Source organism: Colius striatus, chromosome 3 (assembly GCF_028858725.1).
Source record: "Colius striatus isolate bColStr4 chromosome 3, bColStr4.1.hap1, whole genome shotgun sequence".
Classification (NCBI taxonomy): Eukaryota; Metazoa; Chordata; class Aves; order Coliiformes; family Coliidae; genus Colius; species Colius striatus.
Window position 1 is genome coordinate 48,873,826 of NC_084761.1, and position 27,508 is coordinate 48,901,333.

Sequence of the window (27,508 nt, forward strand, 5' to 3'; positions counted from 1 at the left end):
GTCAATGACTAATTAAAAAGGGTTATTGGCTGATGCAAACATAATATCCCAAATATTACTTAGCTTTACCACATCGCCTTATTTAGCAAATTATTAATAAACTTACCTTAAATACCAGTTCTCCTATCAGTCCATTCCATGAACCATCATCCTGAGGGGTCCCATACTTGTGATCTGGTGCAACATAAATTTCATATTTAAAGCCGAGGTAAGTGGCCAAGGCTTCCAACACATCTATTGAGAAACCCTGGTACTTCTTCGGTTTTCCCAGAACATTTTCAGACACCATGACAAAGGGCTCTTCCTGAACAGAAAACAATGCAGGCAACTGTTAATAAAGCAACTACATACCACACCTGGGTGATGGGTTTTTTTTTAAAGCAAAGAAGGAACTATTTAAATATTGTTTATACAATACTTTCCTACAACACAATGTTAGCAGTGCCTGTTGCATTCCATAAAATGCTATTTTGTTATGCATTTACTTCAACAGAGAAAGTTTATTCCCTGTTATGTATTTCAGAGGTAAATCTTCTGTTGTAACATTACAAATGACATGCTTTTCAGTAATGCCTTCTGTCCACACTTATGCTCAGCAGGGCAGACATACACTGTAATGCTTGCCCACAAATATGGAATACAGCACTGACAGTTTCCCCTGGCTGAGGAAACACTCTATCTGACATACACTACTAATTCATGCTGTAAGGAATGAAAATCATTGCAAAATATGCCATACCAAAGAAACATGCACTTCTCTTGTTCTTCTACTGTAATCTGAATCAGAATACAAACTGATTGAATGTAAACAGTTGTGTCCAAAGAGTATTCATTTGATTAGTTTAGGGAGACTTCAGTTTTTCTATTAGAAAAATTGGTGAATACTCATAAAAAAGATGACTGTACTAAAGGATAGAAATAGCTACTGAAAGTTGGATTTGGTTGGTAAGCTTTCCAGACAATATGCTTTTCTTTTCCCTTTCCCCAAGACCTGTAATTGTTTTCTCCATTATTTTATTAATATTTCTAATATTCAGAGATAATTCCTTTTTGCTAACTTCAATATCTTTTTTGTCTTCTCTGTTGTTATTTGTTGAGTATTTTCAAGACATTATCTTTCATAACTTTTTAAAAGGAAACACAAAAATGGATCATATTTCTGAGCAATCAAAAAAAAAAAATTGGCATAGATTGACCTTGTTTCTGTTTGTTCTTTATTTTCTCTGATCAAATCCCCTCAGAATGCATGTGGGCACTGTAACACTTTGGGGTTTTTTTTGTTTGTTTTTTAAAGAATATGCTATGTTTCTTCTTTCCAGTTCTTCATATGGTGATGTAACTGAGTATGTTTATCAGGAATATCTATTCTGAGGTGCAAAAATTCAGTTCTGGTTCATCTTGCCTTGGCCATGACAAGCACATAAAACTATTTCCTGACCACTTCCTCCTAGTCTGTATAATTCACAAATATATAGAAGAAAAGAGAATTGATTTTCTGTGTTATTTGTGGCCTAAAATGTAATTGCATCTCTAAAGTAATTCTATTTATCAAATTATTTTTGTCTTTATTATTCTAGTACTCATCTCTGTTAGAGTACTTTTCACAATTGTTTCACTAATACTTCACTTTTGATGATGCTCCTAAACAAGCATGAATGCAACCTGTACTGGCTGGCTCTTCTTTTCTGATTGCAAGAAATCCAGACAAAAACCCCAAACCCAATCAAATAATATTTTTTTTAAAGGGAAAAAAAAAAAGTAGAGGGGTAGACTATCTCAATTTATTATTTCCCTTTACCAGACAGAATTTATTCCAACTTATCCAAGACCAGCTGCATAGAATAAGAATGGAGGACAGCAAATGCAAGAGAATTTTTGAAGTAGAATTCCAGTGCTTGAGTTTCAAGAGCATTGAAGGAATTGAGACTTAAATTGATGAAAGCCTCTCTTAAATGCAAATACAGAGTGAACACAGCATTGCTGATGAGCGATCAGCTCCCTGTGTAGAGAGTCAAAAGTACTGGACAAAATGTTTCCACAAAAAAAAAAAAAAGTAATTTATCCACATTATACACAAAATTCTAAAGACATATGTACAAAGGATGTTTTAGAAGTTGATAATTTTCATATTAGAAAGGATTTATTCTTATAACCTCTAAACTACTAGAAAATAGTTTGCTCACAAACATAATTTTTATTCAGTTAGTTAAAAGCAATTGCTAGTTGTACCGATTTAGAACACTGTTTAAAATGCAGTTTGTCATGACTAATTTCAGTCTTATATTAAGCTATTTAATTTTGTTTGCTGTTGAGAGATTTACCAAAAAACCTCCAGTGTCTAGTCTGTTATATATTTAATGAAAAATAGTCAAATAGCTTTATGCAAAGCAACTAATGCTTCCAAATTTTAAAGACCAAAACAGCAAAATGTTTAATCATATTTTAAAAAAAATAGAATAATTCTATTGCTATGGGGTATTTTTTTGTAATTGTTTAAATTTATCAGAAGAGGAAAAAAATATTAATCTTTTTTTTTTCCCCCTATAAATGCTGTAGGCTGAAACTATGCCAGTTGTCTTTTACTACACTGGTGAGGTGTTATGAGAGCTCCTATGGAAAGACATATACATCTCTAGAATATTGATGTCAAAATGATTTTTTCTATCCTTGAGAAAGCAGATCTTGTAGAAAGAAAATACACAGAAAATCCCCAGCTAACACACTTCTCACCTCCTGAACAGAAAAGTAATGAGAAGAAAATGTAAGTTTGTAGTAAGTAAGTGTCAAAAAATGACAAGCTAACTGATGAGTTTGGAGGTGGCAAAATCCATCTGGATGATGGAGCTTCTATTTGATCCAAATAAATTCAAGAAAATCCTGAAAACACTTTCTCTCCAAAGCACATGGTAATTTAGTCTGTATATGCAAGGCTTTCTCAGAAAAGCCATACAATCGGCATCCTTGAAGATACTCAAAACTCACCTGGACAACCTGCTTTAACATTAACCCTACTTCACACAGATGCCATCCAAGGGGCTCTTCAAACCTAAATTATTTCAGGATGCAGTGATCAAAAGAAGGACACTGTTCCTGCTTCTCCTTTTCTTCCACTTTTGGAGACTCTTCTCTTAGCGGACTGAAGAGCCTCTGCGGGACAAGAACAGACTTCACAGTCTGTAAAATCAGGGAAGTCCAGAAAAACAATGAAGTCACAAAGTGCATGACTGAGGAGAAACAGAAGGTAACTTAATGGGTTGCTTCCCCTTAATTTCTTGGGTTTTGCAATACAGATGATCTGCCTTACTGCCTCACAGACATCAGATGTATGGCTTTGCATCCAGCCTCAATGGAGATCCTTTAAGAGAGGTGCTACTTCCTACTTTTCCATGAGTATTCCTCCTTGGCAAATGAATGCAGCACTAATGTTGTAATAAAGGCTTCTTCTGAAAACAGCTCTACGGTATCACTTATTTCTTCTTGAGACCTAAGCTATGCTACTGTGATACAGAGGAGGATGGGTTTAAGAATCAATGCAAATCAGAGGATTTTACACAGTGTTGTGGGCTAATCCTGGTCGACAGCTAAGCATCACACAGCCAATAATACACCTGCAGCAAAATGAAAGTCATCAGGAAACAGGTGAAGTTTACATTGGGTGAAGCTATGTATACTACTTTTTACAACAGTAAGAAGGCAAAGTCTGGTTCCAGAGATGATTATCTCCTCAGCAAGTGAAGCTGCAAAATGCTAGCAGACTAGCACATTTTAGGAAGGTTAAAGGCAGACCCAAGATTAAGGCAACATGGCATAAGAAAAGGAAAGTATTGGGAAAAATGACTTGATAGCATAAGTACATTGGAGAAGCAGCTTGAGAAACCACTTCTCTCCTTTCATTTACCTGTTATCACGCAGTTTATAAAACCTTTTAAGGAAGAAGCTACACATCAAGACTGACACAGGCTAACATGCTCCATATTAAGATTGACACAATTTAACACCTTCTTCCCACCAGAGTAATTTGGTACCTTCTCATGCAATAGCTCTGCCCTATCAAAGTAATTCTACTAGTCAGCTGTCACAAATCCAATCAATTTTTGTCAGGTCAGTTGATCCAAGTGAGTTGATCTAATTGCCAAGTGTCCAGCCAAATACCAGAGCCAGGATTAGTGCTAGAGTAAGGCTGTACAGACACAATGAGAGAAGTACCAAGAATGTGCCCTTTTATGGTATCAGATAATGGTTAAGTACCTCAGACATCTTTCACAAACCTATTTGCAGATGTTCAACACAAATTAAGGTTTATCGATGAAATACTTGATTGTGTAAGAAGAGTTATCATCACCATTTTCCACATGCACACATTTCATAGCTTGTACAGCTGAGAACTGAAGCCAGGTGTTCTGGATCAGGGACAAGTGCCTGAACAAGAGACTATTTTCCCTCTGTCTTGTTTTAATGCTTTAAAATGTTTGTACTTATGTATATATTGGTGTTCTGGAGAATCATGAATATAAGAGAAGGAAAACCAACTGTGGAAAGTAAGCATCAGATAAGAATAAAAGAAAGTGAGATACAAAAATGACAAAAGTAATTTTTTGCCAGGGCAAAATTGCAAGTGGACAACAGAGATTGTAATGTGTCCTAGTTCAGGGAGAACTGATAGCAGCAATATAGTCACAAAAAGGAACGTTACACATCCAAAACCCAGCCCTCGACTCCTACCCTGAATTTTACATGGTTCAAAGTAAGGAGTAGAGAATTTATTTTATTTTATTTTAAAGTTATCAGTGGAAATCAGAGGTTGATAACATAGATCTTGGGGCAGTCTAGATTCAAGATCAGTAGAAAGAAATGCTGCATTTCATTGCTTTTTCCAACAAGATAAAGAGCTAACGGTTTTGTGTATTCAGGACAGTTTTTCACCAAGTTTTTTAAGTGCTTCAAGAATCTAAGATTCAAAGTACATTTTTTTTCATATACTCTGACAAAATTCTCAGATATGTACCAAAAATTTGGATGTAATAGTTGGCCTGAAGTCATCTTTTTATATCCCTTACTAGACCATCCAAGAATGTTAAAAATAAGAAAGAAGAGAAAAGCTTTTGGGCAGAGAAGACCACATTTGAAAACAGAAGGAGCAATACATAGGCTAAACAGCAGAAAAGAACAATTACTCTGAAGTTTAACTTGGTTATGTTAGATAACTAATTAGACAATCAGAGAGAAACATTAGTTTGTAACTGTGCTGCAGAGGTGAGTAATAAAGTCAAGCAATAAATTCAGGCCTCAGAGGCAGAGAAGGAGAACAAGAGAATGACTGCTTGTGAAGCATTCAGGACAAGTCACGTGTAGGGAAAAAGTACATCCCTAAACACAGGGTTTAACAGGATAACTTGTAGCAGCCAGTGGAATATTGACTTTAAATTTCAAGCTTCCACACTCATCTTTTAGATCTTCAAAGAAAATCAGGTTTTGATGGTTCTAGTATTTCTGTATAGATTCTCTCTTTTTCAGCAAATTACAGAAAACTCTTTTGAAATAACAGAAAAAGTGTCATTCAAATCTTCAACACAGTGCTAACTAAATATATGAGAGGAGGAAAAAGATGCATTCAGTGGCATATAACAAAGTGGTGGTCTCAGCCCAACTGTTAATGATTTGATGTGCACATCACACCATCAGGAGATCACTGAATGGTCAAGAAGGCAGATAATTCTGTAATTACGAAGGTGGATTCTGTGACACTGAGACTTATTTCAGGATAGAAACTATATGAAGCCACGATACACTGCTGTGCTTCACTTGTTTATGAGAGTCTTATGCTTGCTTTAAGATAGAAATGGTAAAAAAAATGCTAGGAAGTACTTTACAAATGGCAAAGCAAACCAGAAAGTTTGGAATTAGTCTCCTGCTCAGCTGAATCCTCTTTTCTCCTTAGCATGGGCAGAAAAACTTCCAAGCCATGAGGCTATTATTTAAATGATTATGAAATCTGAAAAAGTTATAGGCTTGTGAGATCAGAAAAACTGATCATTACTGGGATTTATAACATATATTGGGGCTTGACTCAAAAACTGTGGATGGATGGCTTTATATGCTTTTACTGCATTTGGAAGAGGGTTTTGAAATTAGGTAATTATATGAGTGATTAGAATTCATAAAGCATATGAAAATGACCTATGTGTCTACTCATCAGTAATTTTGGAATACACTGGGATGTAATACTTTAATATTGACACTCTATATTCATTAAATCTTTTATTCTCTATGGAAAGTAGAAAAAGGAAGAAATGGAAGTAAGAAATGAAGTTCAGTTGTGGGCAAGATTGTTAATCTGTGCTTGGCAATGACTCTAGAAACTCTAGATAGGCACATTAAACAATTCACATAGTCCAAGCAGAACCCCAGTAATCACATGAAGGAAATATTCACTATGACACTTAAAAAAGTCTATCACGTGCCCAAAACTCAAATTCAGTCTAATTACTGCATCTCTCAACTCCCTTCCAATGGCTGCTGGATGGCCAAGCACAGCTACTATAACCAACAAGAAGCACTCATAAACCATAACCAAAATGTTTCTAAGCACAGGATGCAATTGTCCTGTTGCTAGGCATAATTACTTTTTTTTTTTTTTGACTCCTAAAACAATTAACTCTTACTTTTAAATGTTAGCCATTTTGCTTTTCTTTCCCCAAAGATTTCAAGGAAATGTGCAGCCACAAATACTTATTTTCCTCAAGTGCTTTATTAACCATTTTTGGGGGGAATTTTGTTTGGCTAGGAACAGCACAGCAGGTTGTTATTTTTAATTGAACAGCAATGTACGTTCCTTCATGTGAGAATCAATGACCAAAACTTAATTGGAACATTTCATTCTGTCATTAAAGAAATTCGCCCACTAGCAACCATTGTAAAAGTTGCTGCAAAACATAACACAAACCTCATGCCTTAATAAGACTAAAACAAAGGTAAAGGCTTTAAAACCTACAAAAATATTGGATAAATAAGATGTAATACTCATTCAATATGGGCTGTGTTACAGTATGGCATCAAAAAACCACTGTTCTTAGATCCTGTGGTATTCAAGCGGATTGATTATAATGTCAGTTGTACTAAAAGAAAAGTCACCTGGTCTGCAACAAGAAGCTAATTCATATCCTGGAATATAATATTAAAGGAAAGGGCTATATATTTGGCTTTTGTTTACCACTGTCCTTATGCATGTGCTTAGTGTCTCTTTTTTAAAAGACCCTTACATTATCATCTTCAACAAGACCTGTCTTTGTGCTTTCAGTTATAGTGCTTTAAATAGTATTTTTCTCCTGAACGAAATGGTGAATTCTGAATTATTATTCTTTTTAGTTTAGTACTATTTAGAAGAAAAAACAAAAAAATCTTATTTCCATACCTTCTCTGCAATGGGACTAAGGCTTCTTTCAAAGCAGTCTATGGCAATAATCTGTTAGGATGCAGCCGATCTTTGTGTATTGATTTTGATTCACAATAACTTAAAGCACCTAATAGCTCTTTCTGAACCACTATAGTTATATCATAGGCATAGGGATTGAGATTGGAATTGACAAGAGTGTTTTAGAGTATATCTAAACAGCACAATGCTAGCTTTAATGTAGCTAGCTCAGATAGTAGAATTAGCAAAAGTGTGGTATAGTATGGGTATATTAACCTGCTGGGAGCTGCATTTTACTTCTTTCAGCAGGCACGCAAGAGCTACTATTAAAAAAATATTCACATAATACTTCATAACATTGCACTGTCACACAGTCCACCTCCTTTTTTCTATCTTGCAGAGTATGGAACGATAATTACAATCACAGTAAGAACTTCTTTCTCTTCAAAATCCAAATTTCCTGTGTGCCTTGTGAATAATATGAATCATTCTGGAATACAAATATGCTCACAGAGAGATGGGTTAGGGTCAGTGAGAAGATAAAAGCTAAGAAGCCTTGAGAGGTAGCCCTTGACAGATAGACAAGTTAGGATGGTCCTGCCAGGTTATTGCATTGCACCTACCTTGCTGTAACACTGTGGCCCAAACCAGGTCTCCAAACATTTGAATTCCTTGATATTAATCTCATCTAGTATATAGCACCTGCTACTTCAGAAAAAAATGGATTGGAAATACTAATTGGAAACAAAAAGGGCTGGGTTTCCTAGCAGGCTCTGAAATTAAAGCTTGTAAAACAAATGATCATAGTAAGCATGTGCAGTGTAGATAACTGTAGGGTTTACAACCTAACTGTTTTAATACAAGCTAAGTAGCACAAAGTGACATAAAACAACTATTAAATGTAACCTCTGCCTAGTCAGTAGCAATTTCAATTTGGCCCTTGTCCAGGTGAGCTGAGGGGAAGACGAATGCAAAGATAGACTTTGCCTCCATCAAAGGATATTAGCTTCTGTTGTTATAATAACTTTAACTATTAATGTTTTGGGGAAATTTTTTCACAGAGAAAAAAATCAAGTATTTTCCAAAAGAAACACAAACACATATGTAAATGTTTGCAGACAGAGGAAATTGGAATGGGAGTATAAGATGAAGAATCTAAATCTCTAGCAAAGCAATAAATACGTTATCAAGCCACATTCTGCCCCAATGAGTGCTTGTGCACCAATTATTGTGTTTAGTTATCAATTATCAGTTATGCACTGATCAACTGCAAGGGAAAACTGAAATGACTCCTGTCCCCATTTTCAGCTTGGTAAAGTAACGCTAAGGCTTCCAAGGCTTGCAACCCTTGGAAGACAAGCAGAGCAGATTGCTGAGGGCAAGTGTCACTTTGGGAACCTTATTTTCTTCTGTGTTTATGGATCATCATTCTTAGTCGCCAAGAAAGAAATACAAACTGCACTCCTCTATGCTTCATTGCATTAATACTGACACTTTCTCTGCTATGATAAACCAAACTCTTTAGTAGGGCCTGTAGCAATAGGACAAGGGGCAATGGTTTTAAACTAAAAGAGGATAGATTCAGACTTGATAGAAGAAAGACTTTATTTACAATGCTGGTGGTGAGATGCTGTAATTGGTGAAACATCGAAACTGGTTGCCCAAAGATGGTAGATGCCACATCCTTGGAAACATTCAAGGTCAGGCTGGAAGGGGATGATCTGAGCAAACTGATCTAGTCAACAAAGTCCCTGCTCAGGAAGTTGGACTAGATGATGTTAAAAAGCTCCATCCAACTCAAACTATTCTATTTTATTCTGTTCCATGTTTTCATTAAACAAGCAAGTATATGAAATACATTTATATACATGTAATAATAGCATGCTGTCTGCATATATGGAGGGAAGGAGTGTTGAAATATGGTCAATGTAATGTCAAAGATAAGGTTACAGAGGTCTAGAAGGGATTAGCATCCCAGTCAACTAGAACAGTGTAGAAGGTTTGGGCCTAATTCAGGGAGTGGCACTAATACGCATTCTAGAAGTCTTAGCAGTAAGCAGTAAGCAGTAAGCTAAGACACTTACATTGCAGTCAGTGACAGAAGGCAGCAGAGCTTAAAAAGCAGCTTTTATGTGCTAATAGCTCCTGAAATGTTGAATGGGAGTGCAAGCTAGAAAAAACAGTAGGTGCTATTTGCTATACAGGGTAAGTAAAGAAAAAGAGTGAAGAGGGAGAAAGACACATATCAGGTCTTCTCTGTTCATAGTAAGTGCCATACAAGGCAATTATTACCGACTTTCAGCCTTAAAGTTTCTTCTCAACAATACCTGACTCAACTGAAGTCTAGGTGTGTTTCCTTATTTTCAGAAATTAAAGTCTCTACGTGGAGAACATGAGATAGCAAATCAGAAGTGCAATAAAGTGCCTGTTTCTTTAAATTAAATTGTTAATCATCAATATCTTTACAAGATGAAATCTTTACTGTGTGAAAGCTGTGTGAAATGTATTATATACAGCCTGGGGATAACATCACTATTGCATTTCCTGCATGCTCTATATTTTAAAATACCTAAATTATAAATAATTTTGACTAGCTGTTAGGTCAATACATACTGCTCCTGCAAATCCTTCCTTAGTTTGTAATTCTCTATACACCTTTACTATGTTCTTTTATTCCAGTTATGCCAACCCATTTTTCTTTTTTGTCTAGAAATAGATATGGTTTAATGGAAATGCAAGTTAGAAAGAATCTCAGAAACCATCTTTCCTTTCTCCGATCCAGGATAAAACTAGTTAAACTAAGTAACACAAATATGGGTCTACTCCAAATGCATAAGAATTCTTAGTATTACAAAGTGTAACAGGAGCTCTGAGAGGTAGAATAACCTTATGATGGGAAACATTTGCTGGAACTATTAAAGAGTTTGCTTACACTTAAAATTACTGAGAAAATTTTGACCAACCAAAGAGAAAGTAAGTTCCATTTTTAATTTAAAATGTATGATAGCAACTTTTCAGGAGAGTAAAAAGGAATTCATGTTGTCAGCATACATCCTAAGCCATTTAAAACCACCTCCTTACATTAATAATGTGCAAAATATTATCAAAACCTCTAAAAGTAAACATTTGTTTTGAATGTTGGAATTTCAGTTTCAATAAATGCTTGTCCAGAATCATGTTCTGAAATCTGAATTCAAGTTTCCATGTTGGAAAATCTGTCCTATGAAAAGAAATTCTCATACCAACTGACTTTTCCACAGGTGAAAGCCAGTCTCTTCATGTGTATCTCATCCTGAAAGACAGCTTTCATGTCAACAACCAAGGTAATCATGAAGAATACTAAATACTGAAGCTAACTCTGTGGTGCATCATTACTCCTGATGATTTCATTCATTTAGTAATGAGATCTTTAAAAGACACATAGAAGAGGTGCTGTGGTTTAGTTCAGTGATGGGCTTGACAGTGTGAGGTTAGTGGTTGGACTTGATGATCTTAAAGGTCTTTTCCAATCATAATGATTCTATGAAATAAACACCTCTGCCACTGTTGCTGTTATTTACCACCATTTCACTGAATATTTTTATTGATGTGTTTGTGTACAGAAGATTCATTCTTTCCAATGTTCTTTCAAAGATGGATATGGGCAGCAAAGAGGACAGCAAGACAGAAGGATTTGTTGCTGTGTAGGTAATTTTGCATTCTTTGCAACTAGGAATGGAAAATTCTAATACTTTGAGTATTTTTGAAATATTTTAAACTACAGTAAAAATAGTATATACTAAATACATTACTAAGTTATAGTACATAGGTATTTTATTACAGACTCCAGAGAGAATAAACTACATCACTAACAGCTTTTCTGTTATTCAAACTCACATTCATAAGCAGCCACTAAATAAGGATTTAGCTCTTACAGGTAAAAGAGTAAAATGTGTTTGCTCAAAACGCAAATACTACAACTGATGAAGACAGTCAAGTAATGTTTATTAACCTTAGAAACTCCTAAGGCATTTCTGTTGCCCTGGGAAATTCACTACGGTGCACTATAGTCCAATATGCCAATAACGTTAAGTCGAAGAGTAACATATAATTTAATATAACACATGTCTTAATTAAAATTAGTTTTAGAAAAGATTGTAAGTAATGGCACATAAAAAGCACAGCCTGACAGAATAGAGAAGGATTCACAGAAGTGCACACTGTTCAATTGTGAAAGTGGGGAAAGGAATCAGGATAATGTGAGAAAAGTGAACACCAAGAAAAAAAGTGAGAAAATGGAAGAAGCATTATCTACGAAACTATTCTGACAGAACACTATTATGAAATATTAATTTTTTCCAGAGGTATCCCACATATAATCTTTGCTGCAGCTGATCTTTATTTTGTAGTCATTCAGTGATGATTTTGTCCAGACATTATTTGATCCTTTATAACTTCTCTTTGTTCCTCTGCATCTGCTTAAATGTTGTCTTATTTCATCTCTCTTTCATCTTTCTTTTTTCCTATTACTCTGAAAGCTACTCCATTTTCTTGGAACAGACTTATTTTTACTTTGTTTAAATCAGTGCTGAAAGTCAAATTCCAAAGACAGTCACAGCTTTTAAAACCAAGTCTTAGGTTCATATCCTATTTTTCATATTTTCTCTGAGTGGTAAGTTCAATAGAAAAGGATTGAAGATGCAGACCTCCTGCCAGCTTGTGTCCCTAAAGATATTGTATGCTTTCAGGTTTGTTTATTTCATAATTTAGGAAACAAATGCTCATGCACTTAATGACAAACATTGACAATTAAATTAGTCCACATATGATAATATTTTCCGTGATATAAATTATGTGGTTTTTTTCTTGCTATGCTTGCATACCGTTTTGCCAAACCTCTCACTACATCATGTCCCACAGTGCTCACCAGAGGTTTGTCACCAAACTGCCTCCAGTCCATCTAGCTCTGTGCAAGTAACCTGGGTAATAACTCTGAAGAAATATTGCAGAAGGATATATGGCAAAGCATAATTCCAGTATCACTTGCTATTATTTTTCTTTTGTTCATCCTGCCTGCATTTTCAGAATGACGCAGACGTGAAAATACATGTCTCCTGTTTAAGAGATATATTGAATTTTCATGTAAAGTCACAAATATATTTTGCATCATTAGGAAGTTATAACTTCTGCACTTTCAGAAAAAGCTCTGTACTTTCCAATCAACATTTTAATCTAAAATGGGGAATTTCAAACTTTTTCCTTTTCAAACAACGGGGGCTTTTTTAGAAACATGATTTTGTGAATAACCTGCTGGCCTATTCATTGTCAACCAGGCCATATCTTGTTCCATTTCTGAAGGCTTAAAATATTCATATGAATAATTCATTAATTGCTACTGCTACTAAAATGATACTATGAGAATATGTGATGTATTCCAGCTCATTTTCAATAAAATTGAGTAGCTCAAAAAGAGGAGGATAAACTGAAATAGTCAAGATGGATATATAGCTAAATTTGTTCTTGTACAATTATTCATTCAAGACACTCTGAATTTGTTTGGAGTTATTACCGACCTTTGATTGAGCCACATTTCAGAAATTCAGAATATGTTTCAGAAACTCACCAGCAATTCACTTGAATTTAAAAGTAACTTGTGAAGCACAAAGTTCAAACTTCAGCTGCATGTGGGGGAGCAGTTCAAGACAGAGACTTTTGATATTTAAGTAAGACAAACCTTTTCTAGAACTGTAAAAAGCATGGTGCTATTTCAAGGCAGAATAAATCACAAATGATTATTTCTTACTAATATTTATGCAAAGGAGACAATTCCCATTAACTTCTGAGGAGTCAGGATTCACTGCCAAATGAAACCAGAGATTTCCAATTTGGGGACATACTGTATTACTTTATATTCACAAAGAGATTTTGTTTTGGCTCTGCTGATACATAGACCATAATTATTAAATTTATCTAGTGAAAGGAATTAGTAGATGGATGCAAATGATGGGAATTGTTCAGCATTTGCTTTTTGAAGTACTACTTCAGGGAAATTAGTTGCAATCATTTATCATTTTCAAACTGCAGAATGTTTCATTCTATAATAAGTATTATGTAGTACAATCCAGGTGTTGCAATTTGCTATCCTCTTAAATTTTTAGAAAAGCCCTTTTCAACCTGAAGGTGTAACAAAAGGAAATTGGAAGAGAAGAAAGAAGGGTTGCTATCTAGAAAGATATGAGAGATTCCAAACATTAACAGAACAAATTAAAAAATTAATGTTAACTTCTCAAATCTCAATGAAAAAGAAATCTATTCAGCTTTTCATATTCTAAGGTATTATTTAAATTTAACATAAGCCTTCTTTTTTTCCTGGATAAAGACTATATTACTAATAGAGGTGACAGAGGACACAGAGAAAGCAGAGTTACTAAACGCCTTCTTTGTCTCTATCTATACTGCTGGAGACTGTCCTTGGGAGCTCCAGAGGAAGTCAGGTTAAAGGAGGAGTTTTGTTTGGTTGATGAGGACTGAGTTAAGGATCAGTTGAAGAATCTGGATGTACATAAATCCATGAGCCCCGATGGGATGCCCCTGTGGTGCTGAGAGAGCTGGTGGAAGTCATTGCTAAACCACTCTCCATCATCTTCAGTAATTTGTGGAGAACAGGAGAGGTGCCTGAGGACTGGAGGAAAGTAAATGTCATTCCAATCTTCAAAAAGGGCAAGAAAGTAACTACAGATCTGTCAGTCTCACCTCCATCCCTGGAAAGGTGATGCAAATTACTTATCCTGGGTGCTATCTCCAGGCATTTAAAGGACAAGAGGGTAATTAGGAGCTGTCAACAAGGCTTTACCAAGGGGAAGTCATGTTTGACCAACCTGATAGCCTTTTATGAAGATGTAACCAGGTGGATAGATGGTGTTAGTGCACTGGATGTGGCTTATCTGGATTTCAGTAAAGCATTCGACACTGTCTCCCACAGCATCCTGGCAGCCAAACTGAGAAAGTATGGGCTGAAAGATCAGGTAGTGAGGTGGACTGTTAACTGGTTGAAGAGAGGAAGGCAGGGATCAGTTGTGATCAATGGGGCAGGGTCTAGTTGGAGGCCTGTATCTAGTGGAGTCCCTCAGGGGTCAGTGCTGGAATCAGTATTGTTCAAAGTATTCATTAATGATCTTTGTGAGGATCAGAGAGCACTCTCAGCAAGTTTGATGAGGATACTAAACTGGGGGGAGTGGCTGACACACCAGAAGGCCGTGCTGCCATTCAACGAGACCTGCACAGGCTGGAGAGTTGGGTGTGGAGAAATCTAATGAAATTCATCAGGGGCAAGTGTAGAGTCTTGCATCTGGGAAAGAATAACCCCATGTACCAGCACAGGCTGGAGATTGAACTGTTAGAGAGTAGTGTAGGGGAAAGGGACCTGGAGGTCTTGATTGACAGCAGGATGGCCATGAGTCAGCAATGTGCCCTCGTGGCCAAGAGGGCCAATGGCATCCTGGGGTGTATTAGAAGAGGTGTGAGCAGTAGGTTCAGAGAGGTTCTCTTTCCCCTTTACTCTGCCCACATGAGATCACATCTGGAATATTGTGTCCAGTTCTGGGCCTATCAGTTCAAGGACAAGGAGCTGATGGAGGGAGTTCAGTGCAGGGCCACAAAGATTATTGAAGGGACTGGAGCATCTCTCTTATGATGAAAGGCTGAGGGAGCTGGGGCTCTTCAGCTTGGAGAAGAGGAGACTGAGGAGTGACCTCATTAATGTTTACAAATACATAAAGAGTGGGTATCAGGAGGATGGTGCCAGGCTCTTTTCAGTGATGTCCAACGATAGTTCAAGGGCCAACAGGTACAAGGTGGAACATAAGAGTTTCCAAAGGAAAAACTTCTTCACTGTGAGGGTGACGGGGCACTGGAATGGGCTGTCCAGATAGGTTGCTGAGTCTCCTTCTCTGGAGACATTCAAAACCCACTTGGACGAGTTCCTGTGTGACCTACTCTATGTGGTCCTGCTCTACCAGGGGGATTGGACTAGATGAGCTTTTGAAGTCCCTTCCAATCCATAAGATTCTCTAATTCTATTAGAAACTGGCAGAATTAATAGCAATAATCATTCATAGCCAGTCGTAGATTCTTTACTTTTAACAGAAATTCCTGACTTAACTGAAGAACTCGGAGAAAGATAGAAAAGGAAGTGTGATAAGATAAATGCTAAGATAAAGTTAATGGTTGACATTGCTCCTGAACTTACAGTGAAGACAAGAATTACATATTTTCATCATGTTAAAAATAAATTTCCAGTTTTGTCCCATCCAGTAGATATAAAACTAGATGAACATTGCACTTCAACATATTACTACAGCCTTGATTTACCTGAAGGAGTTCTGTTGATTTGTCCAAATTATTACTTGAAATTTTAATCTATTTCTTAAAATTAATGGCCTTAACAGCAAATATAATTGGAAAAACTTCTGTAAAATGAATAAAGCTTGATGAAATTCTAGTCAGTGTCTTTGTATAACTAGTTTCTCTAAATTGAATAAAAACAGAGGGACTAAAAGTCTAACTTTAAAATGACAGAAAACAACTATTAGTACTTTTTTTAAAATATCTTTACTTTATTTTATGTGTTGTGGCATCCTAGCTAAGATTCCACTAAAATTCAAGTATCATATCTATTTATTGATTCTATTCTAGCAATAATAATTGCACCATTGTAATAAGCTATGTGAATAAAGGTAAGTATGAAGCTATAATTAAAAACAAGGAAAGGCCCTATAAATTTATCTGATAGCAACACATATTTAAAGTAATGACATGATAATTACAAGTGTTTTGAAGCCAGCATACCCTCATGAATAACCCTTGATAATGCATGGTAAGAACAGTAGGAGAAACTGCTAGAGGGTAAGGACCCTAAATAATGCTGTCACTCACAGGTTTGGCAGCAATACCTAGGGATATCCAAAGATTACAAGAGGTTAGAAATAATTGGGACTTTGCAATTCCAGCACTCTCCAACTTTTCTTCAGGCTTCCAGTAAGTAACTTGATTTTCTGTCAGTCTCTGTCAGTCTGCCTGCCTCTTTCTCTCTCTCAGCCATTAAATAGATGTGGATGAGAGAAAAATGATATTTATCTTCGGTCATGGGAACTGCTAGTAAAAAGCAATTCTGACTCATGAGTTTAAATAAATATTTGCTTATTCCCTTTATTCATGCAGTTAAAAAAATTCTTGCCTCTCACTTTTGCTGAGTAAAATAACCTCACGCTAGATTTGTAGTATGGTTCACAGTCTATTTTGACTAGATTGCACTGGCCGGCCATGCAAAGCTCTACAATTTTAACTGAATAAAGGAAATCTTATGCTATGAAACCAGTATGAATCTTTTGTATCTTCCCCATAAATTGCCTTCAGTGCATATTACACATAAACCAAGGATCAGTTAGCAAAACGATAAGTTAGCAGATTTTAACAAAGCATAGTTAAGACTAATCATTGTTTCCACTAGTTTTGTATTAAAGTTGTCACAAGTTACTGAATCAACTAACATCAGCATCAGGCAAAACATAAAGATCAGGCCCTGCCACCATGATGTTATTTTGATTAACAGGCAATCAAAAGACAAAATCCCCATCCAATTCCAATTGTTTTGTCTTTTTCTGTTCATTCATCCTTCTTACTTGGTTGTTTTTTTTTTTTTTTTATATATTATCACTGCAAGTTCTTTGGTTTACTAAGAGCTGGAGCAGACTCGAGAGTCTGACAGATAATAGCATTTAAACGGTCATAAAATAATTGGAGGGGTACCAAACTGCTTTGTTTGTGGCACTGACACACTCTGGTGATTCCTGACTGTGCCTTTTCCTTTGTTATGCAGTGTCAGCAATGCAAAATGTGGAAACTAATCTTGCCTTATTCTTTATAAGTTAGAAGTCAGGCCCTCAAACATCAAATTGGTAATAAAAAACACAATTAGACAGTACAGAGAGGGAAGTAGCTCAATATAACCTTTACAGTGCTGTAGCTTTAGGTTAACTTTGTGTTTGGGAATTGGTATAATGAGGCCTATACATCTGATATCCATTTATTTTTTATTTATTTCCTTCTTTTTTTCCACTCTAACAACTTCTGCTCAAGTAGACAGAGCTTATGACACGGAATACCGTGGCTTCATAACACAAAATACCTTCGTATTCTGATAGACATTGTCTTTTCAACTTTAAAACAACTTTGCTGCATCTGCTTAATGCTAAGTGTCCACATAGGGGAAGAAGCTGGCTGAAGACGAGCTAGGAGGAGACAGTAGATGTTTTACAGAACTGACGTTACTCATCCTAAGCTGACCTTGAATATTTTCGGAATGCAGCAATTTGTATCACGCTGCACTCAATTTGGCAAGGCAATTGGAAGGCAAGCACATCTTATGAATGTGAGTTTCAGACAGGTACCTTTAGCTAACAGGGCACTTTAAGTTGTCCTTTATCAGTTCATATGGTTGTGTTATCTAATTTAATATGTGTCTGTGGAAGAAATGGGTTTTAATATGTTTGGTTCACACTGAAATGAACTGTACTGATAAATTTATTTTGTGGAAGTTGCACCATTGCCTTGGTTTTGACAAACTGAGATCAGACACTCAAAATACCAACTAAGCTCTTGGTAAAATGATGTACTTAATAAAAAGATGAGGCAAGAGGAAGAAAATACATTCCTGCTAGATCCTCCATAAGAGGATCTACTCACCAGCACAGTCACCACACGAAGAACCACTCCTCTCATATTATTCTCCAACTTTCTGTCTGTTAGTGACCCATTCAGACCAGTGATGGGATTCCAGCAGCCAAGCTGAAAAAGAAAAAAGAAATCATTTCCTCATCACCCATAAAACTTTGCTAGTCATTTTTTTTAGGAGGCTTTAAGCACGAATGTACAAAGGAAACAGAACACATTCTATAATCAATGGGATGGAAACACAGGGAAAGGCTTGTGTATGGATTCATCTTTAAATTGCAAACAAGCAAATTAGGAGTATCAGTTTGTCCTTTTAAATAACAGTGTACAATGGATGACAGCAAGCAGTATTTTGGGGTATACATATTGCTTTAGAAGAGCTATGAGGATGTCTATATTAACAAAAAGACATTTTAGAAATGGTATGGTTGTAACAATACCTCCACCTTACACTAATTGGAGAAATAATAGCTACCATAGTTTTAGAACACTGTCTGCTCCAGCCTATCTTTCCTAGCAGAAATCTGATGAAAGGAATTACACTAGATTTAATGAAAGCTTACAGTACTCATTGATAATGAAACAGCAATGACTTTTAGCCAGGTTAACAATCACGTTTAAAGATGATTGAGGAAATGACCATTGCACAGGCACAACACAGTATTGAGAAAGGCCTGCAACAGATAATGCAGGAAAAGAAATTCAGCTACAAGATGCTTTGCATTGGTGCTATTGTATTTCTTCAGCTTCTATGGACAGAAGCATTTTCTCAGGGATCTCTCTAGGACTAACCACTTTTCAATCTAATTTTAGTAGATACTGACCTGTAATTAAGCTTCACTGAAAGTATAATTCGCCTACGCTTTAACATAGATGTTTATCTTGGGTATGGAGAAACAGATATCCCTTAACAACACATACAAACATTGTTGGTTTCTTTTTTGGAATTACCATGTTCAGCTGGCTGGTACAATTAGCAGTTTTGAATCTGAAACCCAATAGAAGAACAATGTCTGACTTCAGAGGACTTTGAAGCAGAGTCTCAAACATGGCATGTGAACTAATTGTCTATGAAATGTGTTATACAATCAAAGAGGTAGGCACTTGCAGGGAACAGTTCTTGTTCTGAATTGCCTTCTCGTTGGACTGTGCAGGAAATCTATAGAGGGCTGCTCATCTGACTCAGGTACCTAACTTCGGCCTCTAAACCTAGGTGGTTTTCATGTTCCTATCTTAAAAAGTCTTGCTCTGACAAAAACAAGATCAACATCAGTAGATTACTGCTGGGCCCAGTGGCCCCTACTAAGACTTGTCTCTCAGAGAATGCTACCCATAATCTGTGAAAAGCACCAACTGTAAAACATCTAAAACATGACTGGACTTTAAGAGATGGTCACATAAATGGCAGGTTGTCTGAATCAGCTGAAGAAGTCTGTGAAAGGAATGCCTTTTCTGATCATAATTAAACACAAATTTACAGATAGCATTATTTTTAGTCCTTCATGGGAAAAGCCTTTGTGTATGTGTTTTATAGATCTTTCAAAGTGAGATAGAAAATAAGAAAAAAAAAATGAGTATACACATTTAACAATTTAAGTACACTATTTGCAATACTTGTCTTCATTATGCCCTCCATGCTATTTTAGAGCAATTCCTAAATTATTTAATTTCAATAAATTCATATCAACTTCTGATGATGCTTCTTTAAGAAATGGATGTCTGAAAAAGTAAAAAACCTCAAACCTTTTTGCAATAATAGAGAGGTTAGATTTCACATGATTTTAAAGGTCTTTTCCAACATAAATCATTCTATATTTCCCAGTAGAAGTTGGCCTTAAGACAATGTAGTCATTTTTCTCTGCCATTTTCATAAGTGCTCAGAGCTGTCTTAATTCTTGTTACTTTGAAGTTAAGGTTACACTATTGTCATGGAATGAGCAAGAGGAACACTGAGTATACTTTTAATCTCAGGTCATAACTAAATCGAGGATCTACTGGATTCAGAACCTCAGGAGAAATTATTGGAGGTAGCAATGAAGGGGAAATAAAATATAAGACTTGTATTCAACTTGCAATTTATCATATTTCCAACACCTATTTCTAGATAAAACCATAAACTATTGCTATTTGGTTTCCTCACTTCATATTCCTTTCTGATCACAAAGACCAACAACAGAATAGAGTAGCCATCTCTGCTTCTTCTGTACCTCCATTACATGTCTAGCTGTTTGTAGCAGTATAGATGGACTGCTTATGCATTCCAGGTCCTCATCACTTCTCTGGCAAAGCCCTCCAAATCTTTGAGCTGAATAACTTAATTGCTGAAGTGTGTTACCTGTAATAATGCAGTGAAATGTAGGGAAAGTATTTGAAGTGTGTGCACGGTAAACTCTGTAATAAACCAGCGCCATTCTATGGAAGAATTCAATGATCGACATCTTCTGTACTAAAAAAATTGAAAATGACACTAAGCTCAGAACAAAAGTGCATTAAATTAATTTGGCATTGTCATTCTTAGTCACGTAAAGAAACTAATTAGAAATTAGATCCAGTTAGCATATCCAAATGTGTTGGAAGTATAATTACCACAGAAACTGTACTGCTTTTGCCAGATTTAAAACCCTAGGAAGTTACTGAAGAACCTTTTTATTCTCTTGAGGTTAAAGTCTGTTTTTAATTATCTACAGTAATGATGTACATATTTATATAATTAACTTTTTATCTTGACCCATTCTACTTTTTTAAGGAAAAAATTCCAAGCATAACTGATTCCTGGAAATTTAGCATAGCACTAATTTTCCTTTAAAAAGGCACATTTTATTCTCAATTATAGTGCATTTAATTTTAAATTAAATTGTTCCTTTATGCCGCACAGTCATGGCAAAGACAAATGTGCAACGTCTTGCCAATAAAGTTGAAATTGATTTTGCGTGGGAACTGCTTACTGTTATTAGGTGGAAACGAATTGACATTTATTGATAACAATTTGAGCTTGTCACTGCAGCAAGGAGCAAATGTAACTATTGCTGAAATAGCAAGATGGGGATAATATGAAGCTGCCTTTTCAGCTCTAACTCTCACTTAACCTCTTCTGCAAAACATAAGTTGCTTCTGCATGACTTCTTTTTTCTTTTGCGCTGTCTCAGATGGTTGAAACAAGAGAATAGATCAGGTAAAAACAGAATCTTACATTAACTTTGGTTGATTTGTGCAGAACAATATGGGTGACGGGCAATGACTATCGAGCACAGTACTTGTCATTTTCATAACATATGAATTTTGTCATTTACAGTGCTTTGTACTTCAATTGCAGATTTTTTATTTATTCTAATGACAGCATTCACTGTGCTACATTCAGAAATGAAATGATGAAGATGGAAAAGTTGTCCATGTTCTGCTTCCTGTGATATAAAATTTACAATCTCTTCATGTTTATACTACCTTCCAGCTTGTAACCCCAATATCATAATAATCAGAATGGGCTTTGGTCCCTGTTTTGCTGGCAGGGTCAAAAATTGGCTTTCTTCATTAGTAATTTTTCCCTATATGAACTGTGCATTATGGAAGGTCTGTAACTTCTGTATCAAGATTAAAATAGACAAAATCTATTTTACATATATCAGTAATTTTCCGACACTGATTAATAAGGAATTTGGAATAGTAAAATCTATTACTTATATAGCCAGATTTCCCCCCCTACTTCCTAGGAAATCAGTGAGCTCTGCTGAATACTTGAGAGCTTTCACTTTTTTTTTTTTTTCCTGCACAGTAAAATGCAGATTAAAACTATGTCAATTAATCAAGACAAAAACATTGGCCTAGTGTGATCACAGCTGAGAACAGTCACAGAAAATAAGTAAAACCAGAGTACTGACAAAAATGCATTACTTAGGGGTTTGTCATTACAGAAGAGTGTAGCGTTTCCCATTACTTCAATTAACATAGAAAATATGCAGGAACCAGTTCATTCAGCACTGCAATGCAATCATCTCAAATTCCATCATAGCAACACTATGAAATAGTCAAGAGTAGAAAGTACTATGGAGAAGCTGTGAGGGAAATCTGAAACACGAACCAGCATTACAACTGGAACTGATCAGGACACCAGGATCACCATCATTCCTCTTTCCTTTATTTTCCTTGCATTTAAAGAAAACAAACATGCACACAAACAAAAGAATCAGAAATTATTTTTATTACAGACAGCCTGGCAAAATATTTCCAGTGGAAATGGCTACCACAGAGCACTGCTGAGGGATTGCTCCACTATCAGCTCATAAGACAGCTGGTCACCCAGAGAAATACCAGACTCCTCACCTGTAGTAACCATCACCTTCAGAAATTCTCACTTCACTTTTCCCCCAGGTTCCACCTGCTTTAGAAATCGACTTTTCTCAAGATGTGACTTGAATAGAAGAAATGTGGCTTAATAATGCCATTTTCTGCTCCAAAGCATAATAAATTCACATGACTGGAAAAGATAACATTACATTGTCGTGAAACAGCACTCAGCCAGGAGATTCTAACTCCCAGGTGTGCTTGGAAGACTCAAAATAAGATACACAGTAAAAAATAACAAAGAAAAGAAAAGTTTTTTTGGTGATGTGTGTATTCAGCATTTAAAAACTTTGCTTGGACACCAATTTAGGCAAAATTCGAGCAGGACAATACAGAAATACTTTTACACAAAGTACTCCTGATGCCTCTTGTCAGCTGTTAATATGTTCTGGGACCAGTCTTACTCAACATCTTCATCAGTGATCTGAATGAGAGGACAGAGTGTTCCCTCAGCAAGTTTACTAGTGACACCTAACTGGGAGGACTGACTGATTCCCCAGAAGGCTGTGATGCCACTCAGCAGGATCTTGACCGGCTTGAGAGTTGGGCAGAGAGGAACCTCATGAGGTTCAACAAGGACAAGTGCAGAGTCTTGCACCTGGGAGGGAACAACCCCCTGCACCAGTACAGGGTGGGGATTGACCTGCTGTGAGGTACAGCTCTGCAGAGAGAGACCTGAGAGTCCTGGTTGATAACAAACTAACCATGAGCCAGCAATGTGCCCTTGTGGCCAAGAAAGCCAATGGCATCCTGGGATGCATCAAGAATGTGTCCCACAGGTCAAGGGAAATTCTTCTCCCCCTCCACTCTGCCCTGGTGAGGCCTCATCTGGAGTCCTGTGTCCAGTTCTGGGCCCCCCAGCTCAAGAGGGACAGAGAACTTCTGGAGAGAGTCCAGCACAGGGCCATCAAGATGATCAGGGTCTGGAGCATCTTCCTTATGAGGAAAGGCTGCGGGATCTGGGGCTGTTCAGCCTGGAGGAGACTGAAGAGGGACTTCATTAATACTTACAAGTATTTAAAAGGTGTATGTCAAGCGGATGGGACACTTTTTTCTGTAGTGTCCAGTGATAGGACTAGAGGTAATGGTCAAAAGCTGGAATACAAAAAGTTTCACTTAAGGAGAAACTTCTTTCCTGTGAGGATGAGGGAGCTCTGGCACAGGCTGCCCAGGGAATATGTGGTCTCCTGGAAGCTTTAAAACCTGGCCTGGATGTGTTCCTGTGTGGCCTGATCTAGGTGGACCTTTTTGAGCAGGAGGTGTTGGACAACATGATCTCTAAAGGTCCCTTCCAACACCTACCACTCTATGATTCTACAATTCTATGTCTAACAGCAACAAGGAAATCAGAGACTAAATCTTGTAGATGAAAGACTATGTCTCACAGAACAAATGCTAGAACAGATATGTTTCCATTGTCATTCTGATACTGTCAGCTTTGTAAAATTTAGTTGGACACTGTCACATGGTTAAAAAGAGTCCTTTCATTTCAGCTCCAAAGCCAGCAGTCAAATTGGTCACCCGGACCTGCAAAAAGTCTGATAGCCACTGGGGGCCTTTGTACTCCTGCGATTGACTAAAGAAACAAGGATTACTTTTCTTATTCACAACAATTTCCTAATACCATTGGTTAGCAGGAAAGCTTTCTGTGTTTAACTTCCCTCTTCACTGAAGCTAGTAATAGCAAATAATAAGTTGTTAAAATCAATAGAAAATACCATGTTCAACAAATTGGGTAATGTATAGCAGCACTTGTTTCTCCTATATTCTATGTGATGGAACCTATAGAGTTCTGTGTATTCAGTTAATTATTTTGTACAATATGTTTTATGGCTTTAATTTGTCTCTGGACTAGAATGAATTACCTGCTCCTGGACTCACTGTTATTTTCAAGCCGTGTAAGGAGAATGTGAATACCCAAGTTAAATTTTATATCCAGTGACTTAAAGATTGCAATTGCAATTGTTCTACTAACTGGTCATAGACACAAGTGCAAAAGACCTAATTTCTTTCCTCAAAGCCAAAGCCCATGGCAGAATAATGCTGCACAGAGTAAATAAAATATTTTTTTGGTAGGACTGCTCAAATTTCTTTTCTTATTGAATTGAAATAAAGAAGCAAACAGAAAGTCATGTAATGGCAACCTCCTGTTTATTTTCCTAACAACTCTTGACTCAGTGTTTTCTCAAGGACACAGGTACCCAGATTGGTGCCAGAAGTTGTAATTGGATGTTTTAGACCACTGAAAAATTTTAAATATATGGAAGGCAGAAAAGCATATGGACTGCATAGCTGCTCTCACACTACGTTCTCCACTCATGAAGCTCATGCTTAGTGCTTAGGTCAAACTTCCAGAGAAACTGTAATGATCTGAATTTGGGAAAGTATAGTATATCATTATATCTCAAAGAAAATGAACCATCACCGCATGCCAGTGGCATTATTCTAATGGTCCCTCACGTTTTCCCCCCTTCATCTTTAGCTTACTTTCTCTATTACTAATTTCCCTTTCATTTGAAATTTGGTGGTTTTAATCTATCATTTCCCACTTCTAAGTGTCTTCTCTTTTATCTTTGGAAAACACTTTTTTTCCTTCTCTGGTCCTCTGTGTGAATTCAGTACCCTCAGCAGTTCTCTAACCTGTGGTTATCTTGCTCTTTCCAATATTGCAATGCCTCTTGCCATTTTCCTGTGCACTTTCAGTACAGTTTCTTTCCTCTTTGTTTTTCTTTCCCTTGATCTTCCCTGCTATTTCCTGTCCCTTTTTTCCTTTCTCACTTTTTGTGTTTAGGGTTTGGGTTGGTAAAAAGACCTAATTTTTCATTTCATCCAGCTTTGACTCATCTTTCAAATCATTTAAGGTCCCTTCTCCTTTCTTTTTAGCCCTTGGATCTCCTTTTCTTTCAGGCAGTTCTCCCAGGAAACTCCCCCTCAACTCCCTTCTCACCTCCTGTAATAGGGAAGGAGAGGAGATTTAACAAAATACATTACTGTATAGCTCTGCTTCTCCTGCTTTCATCTTTCATATTTGTTTTGCTCTTGTTCCCTAAAATCCATACTCAACTCTGAAGAAAAGATTCAGACAAGGATACTGATGAGACAGATGGTGACTTCTTTTCCACTGCTTCTATATTTCAATTAAAGCCAAATATTTAGAAAAGCCTTTGACCCAATACACACAACAATCCTTTGCCATTTGTTGACTTTACTGTGGACTGCTGTGTAGGAAAAGCTGCCCTGGCAATCGCAGTGGTGCTCACGGATTTCTTATAGAGAAAACACATTCAGCCAGGCTACGGACATGTTCTGGCATTGCTTGACTGCCAAAACTGCCTCTGTGAGGAGTCAGGTTTTGCTCTCCTTTTGCTGAAAATTGAGGTAAGAGTGTAGCACCTGACAAGAGCATGTTGCTGGTGGCTGAGGTTTTTGGTCAACAGCTACAGAGAGGCCAGTACCTATTCTAGACGAGTAATACTCTTGGCTTTCATACTCTATGATTTCTCCTGACTCGGTAACGTATTATCCAGAATACATGGGGGAAAATAATCTTAACTTTTAAGTCTGACATCTATTTTTATATGGTTGGAAGGGACCTTTAGAGATCACCTAGTCCAACCTCCCTGCAGAAACAGGTCAATCTAGATCAGATCACATAGGAAAATGTCCATTTTACTGTCTAGAATCCATGTTATCACTTTGTTATAGTTTATCAAGTGATGTAAATAATATCTAAATCACATAACCTCTGAAAAATTTTTTTTTTAAATCTAGGTTTACAATTGAACTTGGTCCATGTTGTTCTGGGGCATCACTGCATCTTTATGAAATCAAAGAGAAAAACATTCAAAGTTATCACTCTAGCTCATATTAGATCATAAGATATGATTTCTGTATCAAAGTAAAACCTTTGATCAAACCCGATCTGCAACAGTGAAAAACAGTTTTCCACTAGATTGCATACAGCTCCCTCTCTACATGTAGCAACAATCATGTGTGGCACATTTCATCTTCTCATTAGTTCCCTGGGATTATATGAAAATTCTTCAATAGACTCCCAAGCTTTCCTTCAGCTTAGTAAGGTGCTTTTTGGGGATTGTATTTTTCAGAAAGGGTCTGACAAAATAGAATATCCACAAAAAACTGTTTGCACTGTTGCAAGACTCAAAAACTCTGGAGGCAGTGTTGCAGATATAAATCAAAACTGTAATAACATAGAACAAACCCAGTCACTGTTTCACCTGGAGATAAGTGGGTTTATGGAGCAGGACTATGAACAAACCCAGTCCAATAAGCTATATAGTGAATCCTTCAGAACAGAGTACATTGCTCTACGCTGAATTTGTTGCTCCTGCAGCAGAACACTGCCAGTGCTGTTACTTGGGTACCTGCACATTGCATTGCAGTCAGCTTTGTGAGCAGGCAGAGAATCACAGAATCTCAGAATGTTAGGGGTTGGAAGGGACTTGTAAAGATCATCTAGTTCAACCTTCCTGCTTAAGGAGTCTGCCTAGATTAGGTCACACAGGAACATGTGCAGGTGGGTTTTGAAAACCTCCAGAGGAGACTCTGCATCCTCCCTGGGCAGCCTGTGCCAGGGCATCCTCATGAGAAGGAAGTCTTTCCTTAGGTGGAACATTTTATGTTCCAGATTTTGTCCATTACCACTAGTCCTGGTCGTGCTGAGAAGCACCTTGCCTTTTTTTTTTTTTTCCAATGAAAATCTCCCCTTGAATATAACCATGGAATTAGCAGTCCAGGACTCAGTTCTGGAAGTAAATCTAACGTGGATAATTGTGTATTAGCTTTATCATTTTCCAAGCTTGGGCCATTGTCTAGCTCCAGCCCAGGATCTGTAATAACAGAGCAGAAGTACAGACCTGTGCTTGTTCTAAAGAAATCTATGCTTGTTTTAAAGGCAGCTGATAAGGAATTCTGTGTTTAGCCACATGTGGGGCGCAATGAGGCTACAAATAACTTTGCTATCTTTTCATATGAAGCACATTTATGAAATATACTTTTTTTTAGGTATAAAAAAGGGAATCTCCCATT

At 36.8% G+C, this 27,508-nt stretch overlaps 1 protein-coding gene across 2 annotated transcripts in view; it reads right to left on the bottom strand.

The window, feature by feature from the left end:
• Positions 1–27,508, bottom strand: part of GRID2 (glutamate ionotropic receptor delta type subunit 2) — a 737,077-nt gene that overhangs the window by 144,096 nt on the left and 565,473 nt on the right. For both annotated transcript variants that reach the window (XM_061992861.1, XM_061992860.1), the window contains 2 exons: positions 18,134–18,235; positions 107–304 (listed from right to left, as the gene is read on the bottom strand). In XM_061992861.1, the coding sequence (XP_061848845.1) occupies positions 107–304; positions 18,134–18,235 (300 nt within the window). The remainder of the gene's footprint in view (positions 1–106; positions 305–18,133; positions 18,236–27,508) is intronic.